General features: G+C 42.3%; 1 protein-coding gene across 6 annotated transcripts in view; it reads left to right on the forward strand.

The window, feature by feature from the left end:
• Positions 1-21,417, forward strand: part of SAMD12 (sterile alpha motif domain containing 12) — a 427,734-nt gene that overhangs the window by 175,878 nt on the left and 230,439 nt on the right. For 4 of the 6 annotated variants that reach the window (XR_014843451.1, XM_085021822.1, XM_085021820.1 and 1 more), the window contains one exon: positions 7,667-7,796. Coding sequence is in view for 3 of the 6 variants with exons in the window: in XM_085021822.1 (XP_084877948.1) it covers positions 7,667-7,796 (130 nt within the window). In the remaining 3 variants the exon portion in view is untranslated. Of the gene's footprint in view, positions 1-7,666; positions 7,802-21,417 lie in introns of all 6 variants that reach the window. The other 2 variants (XR_014843452.1, XR_014843450.1) reach the window with 1 other exon arrangement.

The following is a 21,417-nucleotide window of genomic DNA, read 5'->3' on the forward strand; positions in this document are numbered from 1 at the left end:
AAACACTTTCAGGATTTAAAATAAGAGTGGGATGAATGGGGAGTTTAGGGGCTGGTAGATGCTATTACATTCAGAATAGATAAGCAATGAGGTCCTGCTGTATAGCACAGGGAGCTATACCCAGTCTCTTGGGAGAGACCACAATGAAAGACAATATGAGAAAAAGAATGTATATATATGTACAACTTGGGTCACTATACTGTACAGCAGAAATTGACTCAACACTAAATCAAATCTACCCTAATAAAAAATAATAGTAAGGGGAAAATGGCCTGCTTGGTGCATTAGGTACCTTGATGAAGTAAACTAGATGTAGTGGAAGAGGGATTCTGTCCAGGATCGTAGCAATGTTGGTGATGAAAAGAGATTGGCATATGGGTGTATTTGAAGGTAGACCTCTCAAGTTTTCCCAGTAAATTAAATGTGCAATACAAGGGAAAGAGAAGCATCTGGGATGAACCCAAGATTGGGGGCAACAGAAAGTATAGCCACTCTCTCTGATGAGCCTTCTACAGAAGGCCGTTTTGAGAGGAAGACCAGAAGGTCGTCTTCAGACAGGTTGAATTAGAAATGTTTCCTAGGTATGAAATGGACGTGGGAAGTCACCAGTTGTATATTTGATTCTTTAGTTTGAGGAGAAGACAGAACTAGAGGAATATTTCGGGGTTCTTCAGCATACACCAAAGTTCAAAAACAAATGCGGTCTCATGGAGAGCACCAGTGTGCTGTGCAAACCAGAAGACGCAGAGTTTTAGAACTTTCTCCTAAGTTCAGTATAGGTCAATGATAGGACTCCGTAGTAATGAAGGTTTAGGTTTAAGGACACACTTGTTTTTGTAGCCATTGTATTTAGGACACTACCTTTTGAAGGAGGTGTTAACAAGCTCCAGTGCCCTGTGGTGGAGACCGGAAAGTAAAAGGTCTAAAATGGATGCCGATGAGGGACAGTTGAACTAAACCATGCCACACCGTGTACTCAGAAACCTTACAGAGGTTGCTTGGTCATTCCTAAGTCGTTACTGCTTAAGTTGCTTACTGCTCAGAAGATGTGAGCATCACAAATTAGGAAGCACAGAGTGATCCAGGTGACAGTAAAGCAGTGGTCAAAGCTGGAAAGTGTAAATGAAATGAACCTTTTATTCATCCCAGAGGAAAGGTGTTCAACTTTTGCCTGGAAACTTGCCAGCAGGGAGATATCTTCTCTTAGAGAGGCAAGAAGTTTGAGCCTTTCTTTCCTCATGCGATATTTTGGTTTGAATCCAAGAATGACCAAGTAGATCTCATAAACTACCTTGGGAATAGAATACAATAGAAGAGATAGCTTTTAAAATTTGGCCAACTATATTTTTCCATGAAAGAGTTAAGGTGGCAGAACAGGGCATTATTAGTACTTAAAATTAATGAATTCAAATGCCAAGTGTTCTATGAACTAGCCCATCTTTCCTGATACTTATAGAGGCCCTGTTTTTTTGTTTGTTTGTTTGTTTGGTTTTTTTTTTGCTAAATGATAGTGAAAACTGCGTAAATAAACATTAATGGGTTATTGTTATTATGTGTATGTGTCCCCTTCTTTCCTTTCTCCCATCTTGAGTGAGATTACACAATTGAAGCCAATAAAGGAGAATATCGGGAACTGAAGAAAAACATTGCAAGATGGTAAGAGAGGAAAGAAGCAGTTTTTGGGTTGGCAAATACTTGTTTGTAATGAAATGCTGCAAGTATGTTTACCATTTTCTGATATTTGACCATAAAGCTTGCTTTGTCCTGCCAATGTAATAAATAAACAATCTGTGCTTTCTCTGCTTTTCTGTCACCAACACACTGGGCTTTGTGTGAGCCTAGCTTGTTAAAAGTTTGTACAGATATTGGGGGCATAAAATTTCAGCATTCCTTATAAATCAAAACTTGGTGTATTAAAGGAGAATTATAGAAGTTCCCTGGTGGTCTAGTGGGTTAAGGATCTGGAGTTGTCACTGCTGTGTCACGGGTTTGATCCCTGTTCTGGGAACTTCTGCATGCCATGGATATGACCAGAAAAGAAGGAATGTATATTGCAAACTTTTTTATTAAGTTAAGGCGTAATTGAATTATAAAATAAATTTTAACTTTAGCAGCATTTTCTAATATGGTCTTTCAATATCAGACTTCTTTAAAGCGTAGTTTTCTTAGCAGAAATATTTTGTTTACCTTAAGAATTCTTTTCAGTTATATACAAATCAGAAATTACCATAAATATGGCTGAAATTATTGAGTAAAGGTAAATTATAATAGGAATTACTTGCAAAAAAAATAATTTGTAAACAGCTTTTCCCTCAAGAAAATAAAGTGTATTTTGCATAAAGTGAGGTCTCTGTAAAACGGAAAGTGAAGGCTTCTGAAATGCACATTCAGATTGTCTGTAGAAAGGCCAGGACCAATGTAGAAAGAAAATGCCTGGAATTCTGTTTGCTGTCACAGTGCCTAGGGGTTAAGATAACAAACTGCCTCTAGCCTGTCTCAGGCCAGCAGAACAAACCAAAATTGTCTCCAGGGATGGAAAGCCAGAGACTGGTGTAGCAGATCAGAGTGTGGAGAAAGACACAGCAACTGTTTTGTTTTAATTTTTTTATAAGTTTACTGTTTTTAATAAATAAGAAACCCTATCTGTTTTGTGAATGGTTATTTTGGTTTAGGCTTCTACTGTTGGGGGAAATAAAACATAGCATATTAAAAGAAAATTATGTCAAGTTGGGTGTAGAGAGAGGCAATGAGAGTCAGGTGGCAGAGGAAAGAAGGGCAGTTGAAATAACACTGGATCTATGAAGATTGGACAGCTCTGCACCTCCCAGAGGGACCGTGTGATAAGTAGATTGATGTATGTTTCGGTTTGTTGTTCCAAATTGCACATAGAATGTTTAAGCTCCTTAAAGAAATCAGGTTATAGCATTCACTCCCCACTTGAGGATGGGGGCATCTGATAGAGAAGGAGCAGAGGTTGACCTGGGCTGCTATCTGCAAAGAGAAGTTGAGGCAGAACAAATGAAAGTCTCCTCTGGGAGGAGAGAAAGCAGCCACAGACCAGGGCTACTGGAGGAGGATGGCTCTTCATAAATTAATGTGGAGCAAACTAGTAACAAGTTATTTTAAAGCCAAGGCTAAGCTTCTGTTAATAAATGGGGCAGATACTGTATCACTGTCTGAGCAAGAGACAAATGGGCTTATTAATGGTAAGAATCTGTATCCCGCCATTATATTTGTTACACCTGTTTACATGGAGACACATCTCTGTAGGTTCATGTGGTCTTAAAAAATCTCTGCCTGAAGCTTTGAGTTTATTGCTGTGCAAGCAAGTAACACCAGATTACTGCTGAGTAAGTACATTGTGAAGGGACAGCAAAGCACTTCCTGGAGTATTAGCCTCAGAACACCTGGATTTATAATAAAAGGAAATTCATAACACAGGCGTGCATAGTGGCTGGGGCTGGCAAGGATATGTTCTGAGTTGACGTGGTGTGTTTGGATTAATCTCCACCTGTATCTCCAGTTGACGAGTCTTGTCTTGGTGCTGAGGGTGCTCTGTTTGCCAAGAAATGAGCAAGTTCAAGAATGACCTTCCGGGAAGTCTAGGATATTGATGTATAAGCAACTTTATCATCTTGCCTTTCCCTTCCTAATTTACAGCCTTCTGTGACTGGTTTATGGGAGTTTTCAAAAGATGTGATTAGCTTCACTTGCAGGAAACTTGCAGAGGTTTTCAGGGCAATGATGTGTCAGCTATGAACTCATTCAGCTAATCTGGAGGAAAATTTTTAGAGCAGGAAGGAGCCGGATTCAGACGTGCTGACTAGTGAAACACAGCGGTAAGTGCATTTCTAGCTCAAAGAGCCAAAACTCTGGTGTCTTAACCATGCAAGGGGAAGATGATGACAAGGCAAAGGAAAAAAAAAGAACAAAACATTCACTCATTTGCACCATCCATGCCAGAGGCCCTTCTTTCTCATCAGAATTAGGAAAATGGTTGTATGCAGCGGTTAAGGGCAAATGGCTGGTGGCCTGTGACCTGAGGATGTAGGGTACAAGAAAGAGGCGGGCAAGTTTCATTAGGAGCCATGTGAGCACAACGCATGGGGAAGGGGTACAGCAGCAAGGGGTGCACTTGAAACACGCTGCTAATTAAATAGTAAAAGCGAGTCTGTGAGCTCAGGCTTGGTGAGAATGGTTTCATTTCATTAATTCATTCACTATATAGAGCATTCATTGTGGCTATATAGCATCTATTAAGCCCAAGGCACTCTGGGGAGCACAGTTATAACTCTTCTATTCTCACTGAGTATGCCAGTTACTACGGTTGCAAAATAAATTACTCCAGCACTTAGTGGTGGGAGACAGCTATATATGATGCTGCTCGTGGACTATGTGGGTCAGGGATGCTCTGTCTCTGCATCATGGTGTCCAGGGTTGGGGGCAGGCATGTCTCAGCAGGAAGATATGAGTCCTGGTGGCTGGAATCATCTGAAGCTTGTTTACTCATTTGTCTGATGGTCGATAGGGTTGGTGATGGCTGTTAGCTGAGTCCATAAGTGAGGGGCGGGGTGTGGGGGGGAGTTGGCCAAAACTCCTGTACATGGTCTTTTCGTGTGGTCTGTGCTTCCTCTTTGTATGGTGGCTGAATTCCAAAGATGAGTGCAGGAGAGGGTGAGCCAGGCAGAAGCTCTGTCTCATATGTGATATGGTCTCAGAAGTCACATAAATAGCATCAATTGCACTGTATTCCACTGGCCAGGACCACCAGGAACCCTGCCAGAATTCAAGGGGGGGGGACATCAACCCCAATTTTCTGTGGAGGAATGACAGTTACAATGAATGAAAAGCAGATATGCATGTGCACATATAAAATCATCGGTGAAAAACAAAGTCTGCCACTCTTAAGAAAAAAAATGACCACAGCACAAAGTAGAAAGTGTTAAGTGTTGTTTATGATTATAAGCGATGGCCCAAAGAATCCTTTAGTTGGAGACATACTAAAAAAAAAAAAATAATAATAACACCTGGGCACTATTTGCTAAACTTGGATCACCTGCATATCACTTCCACTATTTTTTTCTGTTACCAGCTGCATTATTGTGTCATTAATTTTTCTTAAATTTGACCCGGCTTTCTTTTTAATTTTTAAAAGTTTATTGGAGTATAGCTTCTTTACAATGTTGTGTTAGTTTCAGGTGTATGACAAAGTGATTCAGGTATACTTGTATATACATTCTTTTTTTTTTTTTTTTGGTCCTTTGTCTTTTTAGGTCTGCATCCACAGCATATGGAGGTTCCCAGGCTAGGGGTTGAATTGGAGCTACACCTGCTGGCCTACACCACAGCCATGGCAACAGGGGATCCAAGCTGCATCTGCGACCTACATCACAGCTCATGGCAATGCCAGATCCTAAACTACTGATCAAGGCCAGGGATTGAACCTGCATCCTCAGGATACTAGTCAGGTTCAGTAACCTCTGAGCTACAGCAGGAACTCCTATACATCGATTCTTGACCCAGCTTTTTATTGAGGTTTAGTTGATATACAAAAGCATAAACCGTAGGTGTGCAATATAGTAATGCACAATTTTGTAAAGATTTTAAAGGCTTTAAAAGTTTTTAAAAATGATACTTGATTTATAGTTATAAATTATTGACTGTATTCTGTGTGCTGTACAATATGTTCCTGTGGCTGATTTTCTACCTATTAGTTTCTACTTGTTAACCCCCACCTCTCTGTTGCCCCACCTCCCCTCCCTCTCCCTACTGGTAACTACTAGTTTGTTCTTTCTTGTGAATCTGCTTCTTTGATGTTATATTTACTAGTTTGATGTATTTTTTAGGTTCGACGTATAAGGGATATCATATGCTATTTATCTTTCTCTGTTTGACTTATTTCACTTAGCATAATGCCCTCCCAAGACCATCCATGTTGCTGCAAATGGCAGAACTTCACTCTTTTGGTGGTTGAATCGTATTCCATTGTGTATATATACCACATTATTTTCATGTGATATAAAAATTTTCTGTTGATGGATGCTTAGATTATTTCTATATCTTGGCAATTTTATATGATGACCTAGGTTTCTTTTTTTTAACTCAAATTTGTTTTAAAAGCAATCTAGATATAGCTACAGAAGATGTATTTTTGCCACAATTTATTTGTCATAAAGATAACTTTAAATATAAAAAAAAGTAAAACAGCCATTTTTACATGCTAGATGAAGATTCTGCTTTTTGACAACAATTCTGAGACTGAAGGAAGCCTCTCTGTCGAAATCATGTTAGCAGGTGTTGGAAAGATGTTAAATCACACACAAAACCAAGGCTCTTCCCTTTCCATAACCTGAAAGATTGAAAGAGAAGTGAAAGAGAATGATCCCTAGTGAGTCATTATATCTAAGGCCAGGTCTCTGTCCCGCCCAACAGCCTTTAAAGAACTATTTGTATCATATCTGATATCTAATATACAGCACAAATGAACCTTTCCACAGAAAAGAAAATCCTGGACTTGGAGAATAGAGTTGTGGTTGCCCGGGGGAGGGATTGGGAGCTTGGTGTTAACGGATGCAAACTATTGCTTTTGGAATGGATTAGCAATGAAATCTGCTGTGTAGCACAGAGAACTATGTCTAGATACTTACAACGCAGCATGACAGTGGAAGAAAAAATTTATGTATACATGTATGTGCAACTGGGTTCTCATGCTATACAGTGGAAAAAGTGTGTTGGGGGAAATAACAATTAAAAACAAATCAAAAAAATAAATAAAAGAGAACTATTTGTATGAAAATCCTGGAAGGCAAATGCTAATCCAGAGTGATAAGGTTTTCATCTAGCCTCAGCCAAGTTGCTGAGGTCTATGAAGAAGACCAGCATCTAGCACAATTGATGCTTGTTAATTAACGAATGTATTTGTAACCTGCCATTGGTCAAAGGCTGTCTGTCTTTCGCACCTCTGTGTTTTGTTTTGTTTCACAAATCTCCCTACAAGATACCAGGACCAATAACAGACCTCAGCTGATTGGCTTCTACATGAAGTCTAGCTACCCTAATTATCTTATTACCATTCCCCGTGTGCTGGTGAAATTGACTTTTTCCTTACCTACTGTGCATAACTAATTCCTAGACTTTACAGAACAGCCCCAAATCCAAAGCTCCCACGTCCATTGGCACTTCTTAGTATGCAAGTATCTAAACCCTATAACATTCATTCCTAAAATAATTATTAGCACGTACTGGGGCCAGTTATACTAGGTCCTAGAGATATCAGAGGATAAAAAGAAATGGGCACTTTCTTGGGATACAGAGAAAGGCCACTTGGCGGCAGCTGTTTCACCCCTACGATGTACTCAATTGCTTAGGAAACCAGTTGTCTCGTTAGAGTATTTATTAGAAAACACTATTTCCTGGGGACTTTTCTCAGTAGAGAGAACTCAAGAATAGATGTAATTTCCATGGCCTTTTACATCTGGACCTTTTCTCTCTAGTTTTTGGGGGTTTGGAGAGTGTCTGCCGAGATTCAGAGGAGAGCACAAGCCAGCTATTTATCTTCGAGGAATTCAGCTTGTAGCCTTTACCACACTATAGGACATCTAAGGATAGTGCCTTTCTAGGCATGGGGCTGCTGGTAACCGACCTGCTTTTCCTTCTTTATTTGTAGTCGGCTACGGTGAAGCTGTCAAAACCAGTGGCTCTGTGGACTCAGCAGGATGTCTGCAAGTGGTTGAAGAAACATTGTCCAAATCAGTATCAGATCTACAGCGAGTCGTTCAAACAGCATGACATAACTGGTAAAGTATGCAGTCTCCAAAAGGCTTCACTCCCTCTCCCTCACCCCATTTCCATGGCTTTTCCCAGACGCGTAAAATGAAAAAGCATCTCCCTGCTGAAGTTTTCTGGCGTGGCTTTACTTTAAGGGGGGTGGTAAATTCCAGATCCTTGCAAGCCGTTGCTATTCAACAAGCATAAGTGGTGGTTACGGAGAACCCTGGATTGTGAGTGTCCCCTATAAAAATATGCTGTAATCAGGGTAAGGGGTTGGAGGAGTCTAGAGAAAATAAGAGTGTAGCAGTCGTAGAGAAAAGAAAGGGAGGAACTCTTTCAAATTAACTTGACTGCAGGATCCGTAGGTAGATGTTTTACGTAGAAAGGATTTCTAAATAAGAAAATTCTGGAGTGAATGTAATAATACTGACAGCCCCTGAGATGAATACCTTCAAAGCATGAATTAAGACTCCATTTAGATCAAGGGGCTTTGAGTATTATATGTGGAAGTCGAGAAGCATTGAAAGCAGGCAGTGTGACAGTAACGCAAACTGTAAAAGCCCTTAGGGTTGTGTCTCTCAATTGCAGAATGAGGTGGGCAAGAGGGAGCTGGCAGTCCAAGGTTGGGAGCCCATCAGAGTGAGGGGACTTTTTCAGAGCTCGCCCCCCCCCCCGCCCCGAGATTCTGCCTCTTTAGGGGCACCTTTCCACCCACCCTCCTCTCTTGCAAACCCTGTAATGAAAGATAGGATGGAGGAACATGCTCTGTGCCCCCAAAACTGTGCTTCAGGCGGAAAGAAAATGTTGAAAATTCCTGATTCTAGTCTAGATTCTCCTTTTTTTTTTTTGGCCTTTTTAGGGCCACTCCCGCAGCATGTGGAGGTTCCAAGGCTAGGGGTCGAATCAGAGCTGTAGCCACCAGCCTATATCACAGCCACAGCAACATAGGATCCAAGCTGAGTCTGCAACCTACAGTATAGCACCTACACCACAGCTCATGGCAATGCCAGGTCCTTTAACCCACTGCAAGAGGGCAGGGATCGAACCTGCAGCCTCATGGTTACTAGTTGGATTTGTTTCTGCTGCTCGACAACAGGAACTGCTCTTCCTCTTTTGTAAGTGAAAATTGACACACTAGTGGGAAAGTGACTTGCTGTCATAGCTCAGCACGCTCAATGCCATGCTCGATGCCACAGCTGTTCCCAGACTCTCAGACATCCTGCCCTCTCTCTATTCACTGCTCTTACTTTGGAAGGGGGCATGTTAACCAGGACGTTCGGTCTTTTCTGAAGTTCAGTTCTTACCCTGTAGCTTTGAGATCTGGGGCAGATCATACCTCCCTGAAGAGGGACCAAGCAAGTGGTTCTTAAAGTGTGTTCCGTGGAGCCTTTGGGTGCATTGGAGGCTACCAGAGGGAAGAAGGGTGTGTTTGGGGTTGAGATGGGTGTATCTGTTGCACGTACTCAAATTGTACAGAAAGCCCAATTTGGAAAAAAAAAGGTTTCTAATATTAAATAAGATTTAAAAAACACTGAGCTCGGAGCTCCCTGGTGACTCAGAGGGTTAAGGATCTGGTGTTGTCACTACCGTGGCTTGGGTCACTGCTGTGGCGCAGTTTGATCCCTGACCCAGGAACTTATGCCTGCTGCAGGTGTGGCCAAAAGAAATAAATAAAATTTTAAATAAAATAAAAATAAAATATGCTGAGCTAGATGTTCGGAGATTCCTGATGACCGAGTTAGTAATGTTTACGTATGTAAGAGACAAGCATGAGTAGCTCAAACTGAGTTAAGAGAGTGAAATCCTCCTAACTTAGCATGGAAATGATCTTTCGAGGACTTCCTTTCTCCTCCCAACCTGAGGTCCTGGCCCATTTGAATGAAATTCCCGAAATCCTGAAGGCAGTGTCAGAACCTCACTTAAATTCCAAATGTCTAGATGTTTTTTCTTTTTCCCTCCCTTAAAAGTACAAGAAATTCCCCTACGTGGTCAGTTACTCTACCCTAAAAGTTATCCATCAGTTAGTAGCCATTTGGCTGATTATGGTAGCCTTTGTCAGATAATGTCTGCTTAATTCTCAATGCCTGTATGAGAGTAATGGCAAAGCCTTTTTCATGATCTGGCTTTAAAATAGCATTTATCTTTTACTGGGGTGGAAATTCTGCGATCCCCTTGAGGGAAGGGTAAGCATTAATAATGGTTTGAAGAGGATGAACCTTACGCACCTCAGAAATAAAAATCTCAAGCTTCAGTGTATCTGGAGTAAATGGTACCACTTCCTAAAGTTTTCTGCTAAGTGATGTGTTTCAAACAGCCGTCATCTTGCTTTTGGTGCCCACTGGGGCTCCATGTGCACTCCTGGTACTGCCAAACCACACCCTTCTTGGGATCTTGGGCAAGCTGCTTAACCTAGGCAGGTTACTTAAACTCACCTTTTCATCTTCAAAATGAGATCATAATAGTAATACCCGTCTCAGAGTCACTGTGATGATTAAGGGAAATAATATAAATAAACCGCTAAGTTAACCATTTATTGACACCTGTTCATGCCAGCCTTGTGCTGTTCTTCATGTCAAAGCTCACCTGGAGGTATCTGAAATCCTCCTGCTACGTAGGGCAGCCTGTTGCCTGGCAAGAAAAGAAGGCAGAGGGTTACTCAGGCCCTTTAAGAAGAGAGGGAATGATTTCAGGTGAGCATTTGGCCCACACCTTCTTGACATTCACCTTTTCACGGCTCCAAGGACCACCCTGTTCTCCAGCCCCTGCCTCTCCAAGGGTGAATGTAAACTACCCATATGATTGCAAGTGCCAGGAAGCCAGGAAATACCTTTGAGGACTTAAGCCAGCCTGCAATTATCAGCCCTAGGATGCTGGAAGCTGCAGGAATCCTTGTACCCTCGTAGGCTCTGATGAACTAGCCAGAGAGGATCAGGAAACATCAAGGCATGATGGCAGAGGAAAACCTCAATAGCCAGTGCAGACAGTAGAGCGACTTAGAGTGAGGGCAGGGTGGTAGTTACAAGCGGCAGGTCAAAGCCCAGACTTGCAGCTTAGCTGTGTGATTCTGTCAAGAGTAGATGAAAATAGTACCCACCTCATAGTGTTACCTTGAAAGTAGTTCATGGTCGTAGTAGGTACGCAGTACGTGTTAGCTGCTACTGTTTTCCTAAGTACTGCTCTACTTTCTATGAACACAGACCACACATAAACACTACTGAATTCACCCCTCTTTATTATCCTGAAAATTGGGAAACAAGCACCTAAGGATTGGGGGTAGAGGGGAATCTGGGCTGGTAAGTGTCCTGTATTTATCTGCAAGGCTGCAATAAAGATGTTCCTGTGTCTCTTAGTTGTCCTTAGATTCTCCTGAGTACTGCTGTTCCTTTATTTTTCTTCAAGCAAGGATCTCCAATATCATGCTCATCAAGGAAGCATGTTATATTTCTATAAACATGAACACAGACCCTTAATTTAGAGGCACATGGTACCATGATGTTAAATTTTAAAGGACATCTATATAATGGAAAGAAGAAAAAGACAAAAAAAAGATGGACCTTCTGATCACAGACCTGAGGCAAATCCTCCCCACCATTCTCCACCCTCAACCTCTGACAAGTAATAACCACAGCCTCACACAAGCTAGTTTCAAGTTAGTGATAGGAGAATGATGTTTATCTTAAAGGGTTGTTGGAAAGATTAAGGGGGATGATGCATGTGAAGGGTTTAGCTTAATGCCTGATACATAGTAGACGTTTATCCATTTAGCAAGTATTTATGGCACATCTACCCTGTACCAGGTTTGGGAAGTACAGCAATAAATAAAATGGTCAGTGATCTGTGTAGGGAAAAAATTGTGCTTCCATAGAAAACTGTGCATCCTCAATAGCACATCATTTTGGGGTTATCTAATTCTGGTTCTGCGAAGCTGTTTTACAACTCTGTAAGTTGTAGGTAACTGATAGCAGCATAAAATAATTCTTGTTGTAGCTGTGTAAATTCTGTCCCACAGAGATGCAATAGACTTCCCCATCCACCGTGGAAAGGTGAGTTTTGCCTTCCATTTACACATTCGTTTCACACCTCCCTGATCTAAAACTCTGTCTGCTGTTTGGAATCTCCTTTGCGTTAGTTGTAACATCTTCCAGTTTCCACAAATAGCATGTTCATTTTTGTATTTGCTGAGGGTCACGATTTAAACTTATTTGAAAATTACCATTTAACCTCAGGGGTTAATTTTTTTTAATTGGTTTTGGCCAACAATTCCACGACATGAACATCATTCTGATGCATTTGTTTAAAAGACGTTAATTCTAGGAGTTCCTGTCATAGCGCAGCAGTTACAAACCCGACTAGGTATCCTGGGGAACTTGAGTTTGATTCCTGGCCTTGCTCGGTGGGTTAAGGATCTGGCATTGCTGTGGCTGTGGTGTAGGCCGGCAGCTCCAGCTCCAGCTCAACCCCAACCTGGGAACTTCCATGTGCCGCAGGCAGCCATGCGACCCTAAAGGGAAAAAAAAAAAAAAAAGACATTAATTCTAAACAAACTCCCCCTGCCCTGCCCAGGTTCTCCCAAGCCTAAGAAAGCTTAAGATATGTTATAACATGCCAGCATTCAGAACCTTTTGCAAATTTCCTATGAGAATTTCATTGTGTCCAGGAGGCACCTGCTATTTTGTGGCAGATGTGTTTCATCAGAAGAGATGCTCCTAGTGGTAACTCCCTGCAGGAGCCTCTTAACAGGCATAAAATGGTTGGAACACCTGAGAAGCATTAGGATGGATAGATTTAAATCATCAGATTAGGCTTGAAGGAAAGAAATTTGTCTCTTTTCCTGTGCCTGCAAGATTCTTTGCCCAGCTTTCTAAGGCCGGGCTTGGAATGCTGATGAGGAAGCTCTGCTGAGGCCAGGTGTAAGCTCACAGGCAACTTTCGGATGCTCTTTTATGCACAGTTAAGAATCTTTTCAGGTTTGAGGTGATTTCAGCCCCTGGCTGTGCCTGGTATTCTTCCTGTGGCCGATGCCAAAGTCAACTCATTTCCTTCAGCATCCAGCCCTCCGTCCGTAAAGGGTTCTTTCCCTACCAACATTAAAGCCTTATTTCCTGGGTGAAGCACTCAGAGCTCCCCAGAATACAAAATGTATTTTTAAAAGCTCTTTTGAATGTCTGAGAGGCTTCCAGGTGGCCTGCTTGGTGGCACAGTGATGGGAAACTTTTGGATGTGTGCAGGAATCTCTCGTTACCACGTGAGTGTCCCCGGCCAGGTCAGGATGGGCTTGTCCTGCTTCTCACTGGTCTCCTACAAAATCAATGAATACTCCAGGTCCTTTTTGTGCTTCAGCCTCTGCCCATTTGTACCTCTCTCCCCCTTTCTAAAAATGCTGCTGGGATGTAGCACCCCGAAATCTGGCAGTTCTGCTTCTGCTGTTGGCTAAAGGGAGACCTCTTTTATCTTTTTCATACCTTTGGACTGTGGGCTCTGTGCATTTGCTAATGTGTGTCCTTCTGCCGTGTTCCTGGTCTTTTATGGTGGTTAGAGTTACCATTGAGACCAGTGGGGTATATGGTTAACAGGTGTTGAGGAGTTCCCATCCTGGCGCAGCAGTAGCACACCTGACTAGGATCCATGAGGATGCAGGTTCAATCCTTGGCCTCGCTCAGTGGGTTGAGTATATCTGGTGTTGCTGTGAACTGTGGTGTAGGACTGCAGCTCCGATTCGACCCCTAGCCTGGGAACCTTCATTGTGCCCCAGGTGCAGCCCCCCCCCCCCCGAAAAAAAGTGTCAAAAGAAATGGAGTAATTACTTTATGTGCTGTACCTGTGGGAACACTACTTTGTGGAATCTAGAAGAGCCCAATAAAATGTGGGCTTCTGGAACTACCACAGTGCCTCATCTCTGCATTTTCTGGTCTTTATTGGTTTTCCCTCTGGGTAGTGTGTTCTACTTTTGTATATCTTTGTATTTTGTTACATTTCTCTTTTGTATGAATATTTTTTATTGAATCTTCAGCAGCGTTTTATATCTGCATAGCGGTTCTGACATATCAGGCCATGAGTGTCCCATAAATTAATTTTCAAGTAACAGCATTTATTCTTCGCTTCTAACCCCGTTTTGATAGAAAGCTCAGTAACATCACCTCTATACTCCAGGGCACTCTTAAACTGAGGGCACTGAATTTGGTTGTCTTGATGATTCAGGATAATAGGCTTCTGAATTTTGGAATGGACTTCAGATGTCTAAGGTTTTATGGGGTCAGTTTAAAAATACCCCTCTCAATGAGAAATAGGAATGGAGATCAAAATATCAGCTTCATTCCCGATAAAGCTTTTTTGGAGAATGTCATTTAGGTCTTCAGATAAATTGACTTGCTAAGAATATTTTCTCTCTAAATTACGCATTCTGGCCGTTGGCACGGCTGGAAACTGCCCCTCTAACCACATGGGAGAAAGCACACCACTTCAGGCACACAGTTCACAAGACAGGACAGAGCCTGCGGCTGGGCTGTGCCAACCTGTTTGATGCTCCCAAGGGCACCAAATAGAGAGCAGGAGAAAGGCCAGGAGCATTAGTCTGGGAAATCCTTTCACGAGGGACCAGGAAGAGTGGGGAATGAGTGACCCTCCACCAGTTCAGTCAGGTCCTCCTCCTGGCCCTTTCCAGAATCCTGCTAGATGGCCAGCCAGCCTTTGCTCAAACACCTCCAGGGATGGGCATTTCGTAATTTTTATTTTTTCTTAAGGTGTATTAAATCATATTTGACTTACAAGGTTGTGGTCATTTCTTCTGTACAACAAAGTGTTGCAACTATGCATGTACACACATTCATTCTCTTTCAGGTTCTTTTCCCACATAGACTATCACAGAGTATTGGGTTGGGTTCCCAGTGCCATACAGTAGGTCCCCATTGGCCAGTCATTCCATATGCCAGTGTCCATATGCTAATCCCAACCGCCTAGTCCATCTCTCCCTCCCCTTACCACCTGTCCCCTTTGGTAATGTTATGTTTGTTTTCCAAGTCTGTGGGTCCCTTTCTGTTTTGCAAGGTTCATTTGTATATTACAGATGGTGATTGGGGTGGCTATAGCATGTGGTTTTCCCTGTTCCTTCCTCTAGGTGGCAGCACTCTCAAATGCCGTACCCTTTGTCACCATCCTCAAACCCACCAGTTTGCCTCCATTAATCCCAACTTCCTTTCATGCTTTAGTTCAGATACCACCTCCCACAAAACCTTTTTTACTCCTTCTCATCTAGATTAAGTAACTCATCCTGTAGCTCTCAGGATAAGCTCTGTAGTAGGATTTGTCACATGAAGTTGATAGTTGGAAATTTTAATTATTATAAAGCTCTGGTGAAGTTTCACTGAAACCCACCCCCAGGTCCTGGTTAGGTGAAACCAGGTGTTGCTAATGATGTAGAGCAACAGGATCTCTTGTACATTGTTGCTGAGGGTAAATAGGATGCCACCTGATTCAAAAGTTAAATTCCTTACTCCGTTAATCACCTGCTTATTAAATGATCCTGCAGTTCCACTCTGAGGTATTTACCCAAGAGAATTGGAAACATATGTTGATAAAAATTCCAGTCCTCTAACATCCAAAAGAGCTTTTCTCAGACAGAAATTCTAAACAACCCTAAGGTCCATCAAGAGTAGAATGGGTAAGGAGTTCCCGTTGTGGCGCAGCGGAAACGAATCCAGCCAGCATCCATGAGGACGAAGGTTTGATCCTTGGCCTCGCTCGGTGGGTTAGAGAATCTGGCGTTGCCATGAGCTGTGGTGTAGGTCACATTTGCAGCTCGGATCTGGCATTGCTGTGGCTGTGGCATAGGTTGGCTACAGCTCTGGTTCGACCCCTAGCCTGGGAACCTCCATATGCCGCAGATGCAGCCCTAAAAAGACAAAACAAAAAGAGAAGAATGGGTAAATAAATTGTGCCATATTCACACAAGAAACAATACAGAAACAATAAAAGGAACTAACTACTGATGCATGTGCCAGCATGAATGAATCTCATGCTGTGCTCAGTGAAAAATGTTAGAAACAAAAGAATACACACTTGGCTGTACAGCAGGAATGGGCAAAACATTGTAAATCAACACTTATTTATTGCCCCTTTTTTTTAGGGCCACACCCATGGCATATGGAAGTTTCCAGGCTAGGGGTCGAATCAGAGCTACAGCTGCCAGCCAACACCAGAGCCACAGCAACATGGGATCCGAACCACATCTGTGACCTGCACCACAGCTCAGGGCAACAGCAGATCCTTAACTCACTGATCGAGGTCAGGGATAGAACCTGTGTCCTCATGGATACTAGTCGGATTCACTTCCTCTGCACCACAGTGGGAACTCCCAACTACCCTTTCATTTCAAAAGGAACACATACCATGTGATTCCAATCATGAAGTTCTGAAACAAAATTAATCCAGTTATGGCAGTCAGATCAGCAGTTTCTTGGAGGAGGAGGTGGAAGGGAGATTGATCATGAAGAGGAGCCGAGGAACTTTCTGTGATGACAAATATTTTATATTTTTGTTGAAATAATGTGGCACCTCAAATGTGTGAAATTTATTGTAAATATCTTACATCTCACGAAGTTGATTTTTAAAAGCTTCTGTTCTTTCCATTCTAAAAGGAAAAATGGAAATGTCATCCTGTATCATTCCATATAGGATCGTTTAGGTTAAAGATGATAGATAAATATAGTTTTATTTTCATTTATCTGTAATATATAGCTATATATAAAATGATTGTATTTTAAAATCTGCTTTGTGCATTTTTTTTTCCCACTGGAAGAAGAATCAATCAGCCACCAGAACATTTATTAAGAAAGGCATAATTTTGCTAGTAGTTGGAAGGTTATGCTGCTGACAAAAGAACAGTTCTCTTGTCTTCTTGAGCTTCTGCTTGTCTGAGCCCACCCCCCTGGGCATTCCAGATGCTTGCATTTCGCTGATGAGTTAACTTCAGAAAATATTTGTTGCAGTAGCATGCAGTTGCCACTTATTTTACTCATGAATTGTTTTTTCAATTAAAAACTGCCCACCACCATTTTATAAACTGGGTGAATTTGAACTCCCCCAAACCACAAAATCCAAAAAACTCAGGATTTAAAAATGGAGCACATTTTACGTTAGGAAAAACATGCATTATTTTTATTTCTCCCATTTTCATCATAGAACAGCATCCCTTTGTAAGCCGGCATAAGGGAAGTGCTGCCTTTAGGGGACATTTATTGATATTCTAAGTATGTGTATTTAATAGTAGAGATGGTATTTGGCAGGATAAGAATGGAAGCTGTCACCAGATGAACTAACTACCTGTTTCACAGATCAGAACTAGAACAGGAGGAATATTCTTTTTTATAACCAGTAGCATAGTCTTAAATATACCCCATACACTGCTCTTCCATCACTCGCTGACTGCCTTCTGTAGAATTACTATAAACAAGACTCCTCTCACAGGTGGGAAGGTTATCATGGCTTCTAGATTCAGTTTTCTCTTGAATGACCTCCCCCACCCCTCACCACCTTGATAGATTTTATAGTTTGGGAAACAGACGGAAGGGAAAGGCTTGGCCAGGTCCCATGGCCAGGAAATGGAGAGCTGCGGTCAGGAGCTGGCTTTCTAAACCCTTATCCTAATGCCTCTCTCACCTAGAAGATACCCTTTAACTGGCCAGCACCAGAGAGCAGAGCTACCCTAAAGGCTGCTGAGACCTGAGACATGCCAGTGCCAGCCGGAAGGAATTGTCTTACCGAAGCTGTAACCCTGGAGCGGTCCTGCGCTAGAAAGCTCCTGACATCTGGAATAATACCTGTTGTTTCTTGGAGGCCTTCTATGTCTGAGAGGCTCTGCTGAGAACTATCTGCCTGTCAAGTACCTAGATTGGTGTCTGGAACCGTTCATAATTAGTAAGTTAGTAGCTCTCAGTAATCTTGCAGCCAGTTAACAGGTGAGGCTCAGGCTTCGTGGGTGACTGAAGCTGAGCACTGGACATCAGCAGGATGCAGGACACATTAGAATAGTGTCTCGCACATTGCAGGGATGCAGTAAATGTTACCTGCCATCCTCATCTGTATTTAGTTGAGCATTTAATAAGTGCCACCATGGGCAGCCACCAGTGGTTCTACCGCGTCAGAGAAGAAGGGACCTCCTCCCATCTCCTGTTGGTCATATGAATAGACAGAGGCCCGCAGCTGATCTGAGTTGTGCAGGGCACACAGCTTCTTGGATTGCCAGGAAATGTGAAGAGCTAGGTCACGTTGCTTTGGGAGAGCAGGAGGATACCTCACGTAGAAGTAATCAGAGTGGGGGCCTGAAATAGACAAGGCTCCCTTTCTGTGGGCATGGTTTTCCACTCCCAATTCCAGGAGCAAAGCAAAGGTTTTATAGCCTCCAACTCAGTCTCCTACTTCCCTGCCTCTAGCAGGTCCAGCCTTTGCTTCTCTTCCCCCCTTTGCTCCACCTTTGCAGTCCCCTGGGAGAACGGGACCTTGTGCTAAATCACGTAAGACGGGAGGTGCGGCTTCCTTGCCTTCTTACCTTGATCGTGGGGCTTTTTACGCTGTCAGAGAAATTAAGCTGATGAAGCACCTTCTGTCCTGAGAAGTCCCTGTTTGCTTTTCAGCTTCTGTATCCATTTGATGTGCTTTTTCCTAATGGCTTTGTTAATTACTCTGTTTTGTTTTTTTACTGTGTGTGTATAGAACCTGCTGAAGTCAGAATTGCCAGTCCCTCCCCTTGATTTTTCTCCCAATCCCTGTTTATATATACCATGAGCTGCTTTCCTGTCAGCTCAGATTTCCCACTCGCTCGGAGCCCAGGCTGAGTGGGCAGAACCTCGATCACTGCACCTTGTTGGGGATTGGAAATTATGCCCTTGTTGAGGCTGTCTGATAAGTGCTCCAAGGACTCTCTTCCTTCAGACGGTCTTGGTGACAGTGGTGGTGAGGGTGATGCTGTACGTTATTAATGGAGGGAACTGAAGCCCACAGATCGGACTTACTCTGTTCCTTTTTTGTTTTATTTATTTTTTTTAAGGCTGCACCCACAGCATATGGAAGTTCCCAGGCTAGGGGTCAAATCAGAGCTGTAGCTGCCAGCCTATACCACAGCAATACCAGATCCAAGCCCCGCCTGCGACCTATGGCTCATGGGTCATGGCAACACCGGGTCCTTAACCCACTGGGGGAGGCCAGGGATGGAACCCAAATCCTCATGGATACTAGTCGGGTTTGTAACCCGCTGAGCCACAGTGGGAACTCTCTGATTCTGTTTAAAATGTGTGGATGAAATACATGAACTACGATTGTCCTCCAGAGGTCTTGGCCAACATCATTCTAGGGCATTTGTGTTTGGATGCTCATGTTCCTCATTCACAGTCTCATTAGATATATTTTCCAGTTCCCTCATTCACTTTAGGGTGATGTGGCTGTTAAGTGTTTAATTCCTCCTGACAAGTTCATATCTTGGATAGTTACGAAAGATTAGGGAAAGCATGGCCTGGGGAGACCTGTAATGGGGTCCCCTCCACTGAGGATTCACTGTGTGACCTTGGCAAGTCTGTTTAACCTCTCTGAGCCTCAGTTTCCCATCGTCTAAAATAAAATTATGATAATGTGGATCTTACAAAGTTGGTATTAGTTACTATTGCTGTTGTTGACCTGGAGCTGTATGGACTCCATATAAAGGTTTATAAGAAGCAGAGTACAGAGATTATTTTGCAAATGGTAAAGAATGATATGAATGTATCTATGTGTGTATATGCATATACGTGTGTATATATATGTATGTGTATATATACACACACGTGTGTGTATAGTTCTTGTTTCATTGTTTAAGCATATCTCAGTTCTCTAATTAGGGCCCTAAAAGCTATCAATTTTCCCAGCCCATCAAAATTTTGCTTTGCCCCATGCATTTTTGAGTAGTACCAATTACTGTGAATAAATATCAACTTATCTTCCAAACAAATACTTAGCATCAAATACTCCCAAGGCGTTTCTCTAGTAACTCAGTGTATGAAGAATTCAAAAGATTTGATTCTTGGATTTGGATCCAGTGTTGCCGTGGCTGTGGTGTAGGCCAGCAGCTGCAGCTCTGGTTCGACCCCCTAGCCTGGGAACTTCCATATGCCACAGGTGCAGCCCTAAAAAAATAAAAATAAATAAAAATTTAAAAAGCATACATTATTAAAAATATTTGAATGTTTGCATGCTAGGCACTCCAGCACTTTGTGTATATTTTATCTTCACAATAACCCCAGGAGGTAATATTATTCCCATTTTACAAATGAGAAAAACAAGACTCAGAAAACTTGTCTTACAGAAAACTTCTCATACAGGCCTAAAAGCTTTGGCTGTCTGAATCGAAAGCTCATGTTTTGACCGCTATGCTGTGAAAGATAGCATCATACAAGTTCAAGTAACACAGAATAAACTTGGGTGTTAGTACCAAGGAGGACTTGAAAAGGAACTTATATCTATGGGCCTGGTTTATTAGGAAGTCTGCTTGGAGCTGGCTGAATTTATTTGCGTAAAATTTTAGAAGAGAAAGTCACTGAAATATCAAATTGCATTGACATATTTTGTTTGATCCTGATAGAATATATATATATATATATATAAATGTATATATGTGTGTGTGTATATATATAAATGTATATATATATATATATATGAAACGGCTTTTGAGCCATGAACCTCACCACTCCCTGTTGCCTCTGATCCTGCCTCCTCTTATGCTTGTGTTACACCTGCCTGCACCTGAAAGCATTCAGGTGCCTGAATCCTGAGGAGGGAACAGTGATGCAGGTGGAGATAGATCAGAAGAGTAGATTGAGAGCTGCCTTAGAGGAGGCTTGAGTGTCAGGTTCAGGAAATTTGATTATCCTCTCTCGAGTGTCACTCAACACCCATTAATGATACAGCACCTTCAATGATAAGTGACATGATAAGCTCAAGGCACTCTTAGGGGAAAAAAAAAAAAAATGAAATGTACAGATGAGGGACATCCCCAGTGTCTGAGTTGTTGGCCCAGCTGGATTCTGAGGCTGTGGGAGAAATCTTTCACCAATCTCTAGCTTTTTCCCTTTCCAAGTCTCCAAAGGTGTTTCCATTACCGAACTCCTTTTTTTGCCCATCCCTCTAAAAGTAGACATCAAGAATAATGAATTTCCATAACACCCCTCTCTGTAATATTATCTGCAATATGTTACCACTCCTTAACTCTTCCTTTATGTCTCTAGGGAACAATCTCTCCCCCAAGGCTGATACCCTCACCATGTTCTTCTTCCTGCCTACCTACCCTTCCTCCTCCCACACCAGACTTTTATTTATCTGTTTTTCCCTTTCTTCTGGGGCTTCAGGCTTTCTGCCTGCCCTTTTGTATTTCTGTTTGAAAACACACTGCATCCTGTACACTATTCTTACTGCCATCCCTGTGGTCTAGGCTTTGTGTTGTTCTCCTGAGCTGTCTCCTGTTATCCAACATTATGGCTCCCTAGGAAACCATTATTTTGTCATTGGAAACCAGACTCGACCAGGTTACCTTTTGCATTTAAAAATATATATGTGTGGAGTTCCCGCTGTGACTTAGGGGGTGAAGAACCCTTTGTAGTGTCTGTGAGGACACAGATTCGATCCCTG

Source organism: Sus scrofa, chromosome 4 (assembly GCF_054392235.1).
Source record: "Sus scrofa isolate SSC_HxYL_T2T_F1_AM1 chromosome 4, Sscrofa_HxYL_maternal_Yorkshire_Landrace_v2.0, whole genome shotgun sequence".
NCBI lineage: Eukaryota > Metazoa > Chordata > Mammalia > Artiodactyla > Suidae > Sus > Sus scrofa.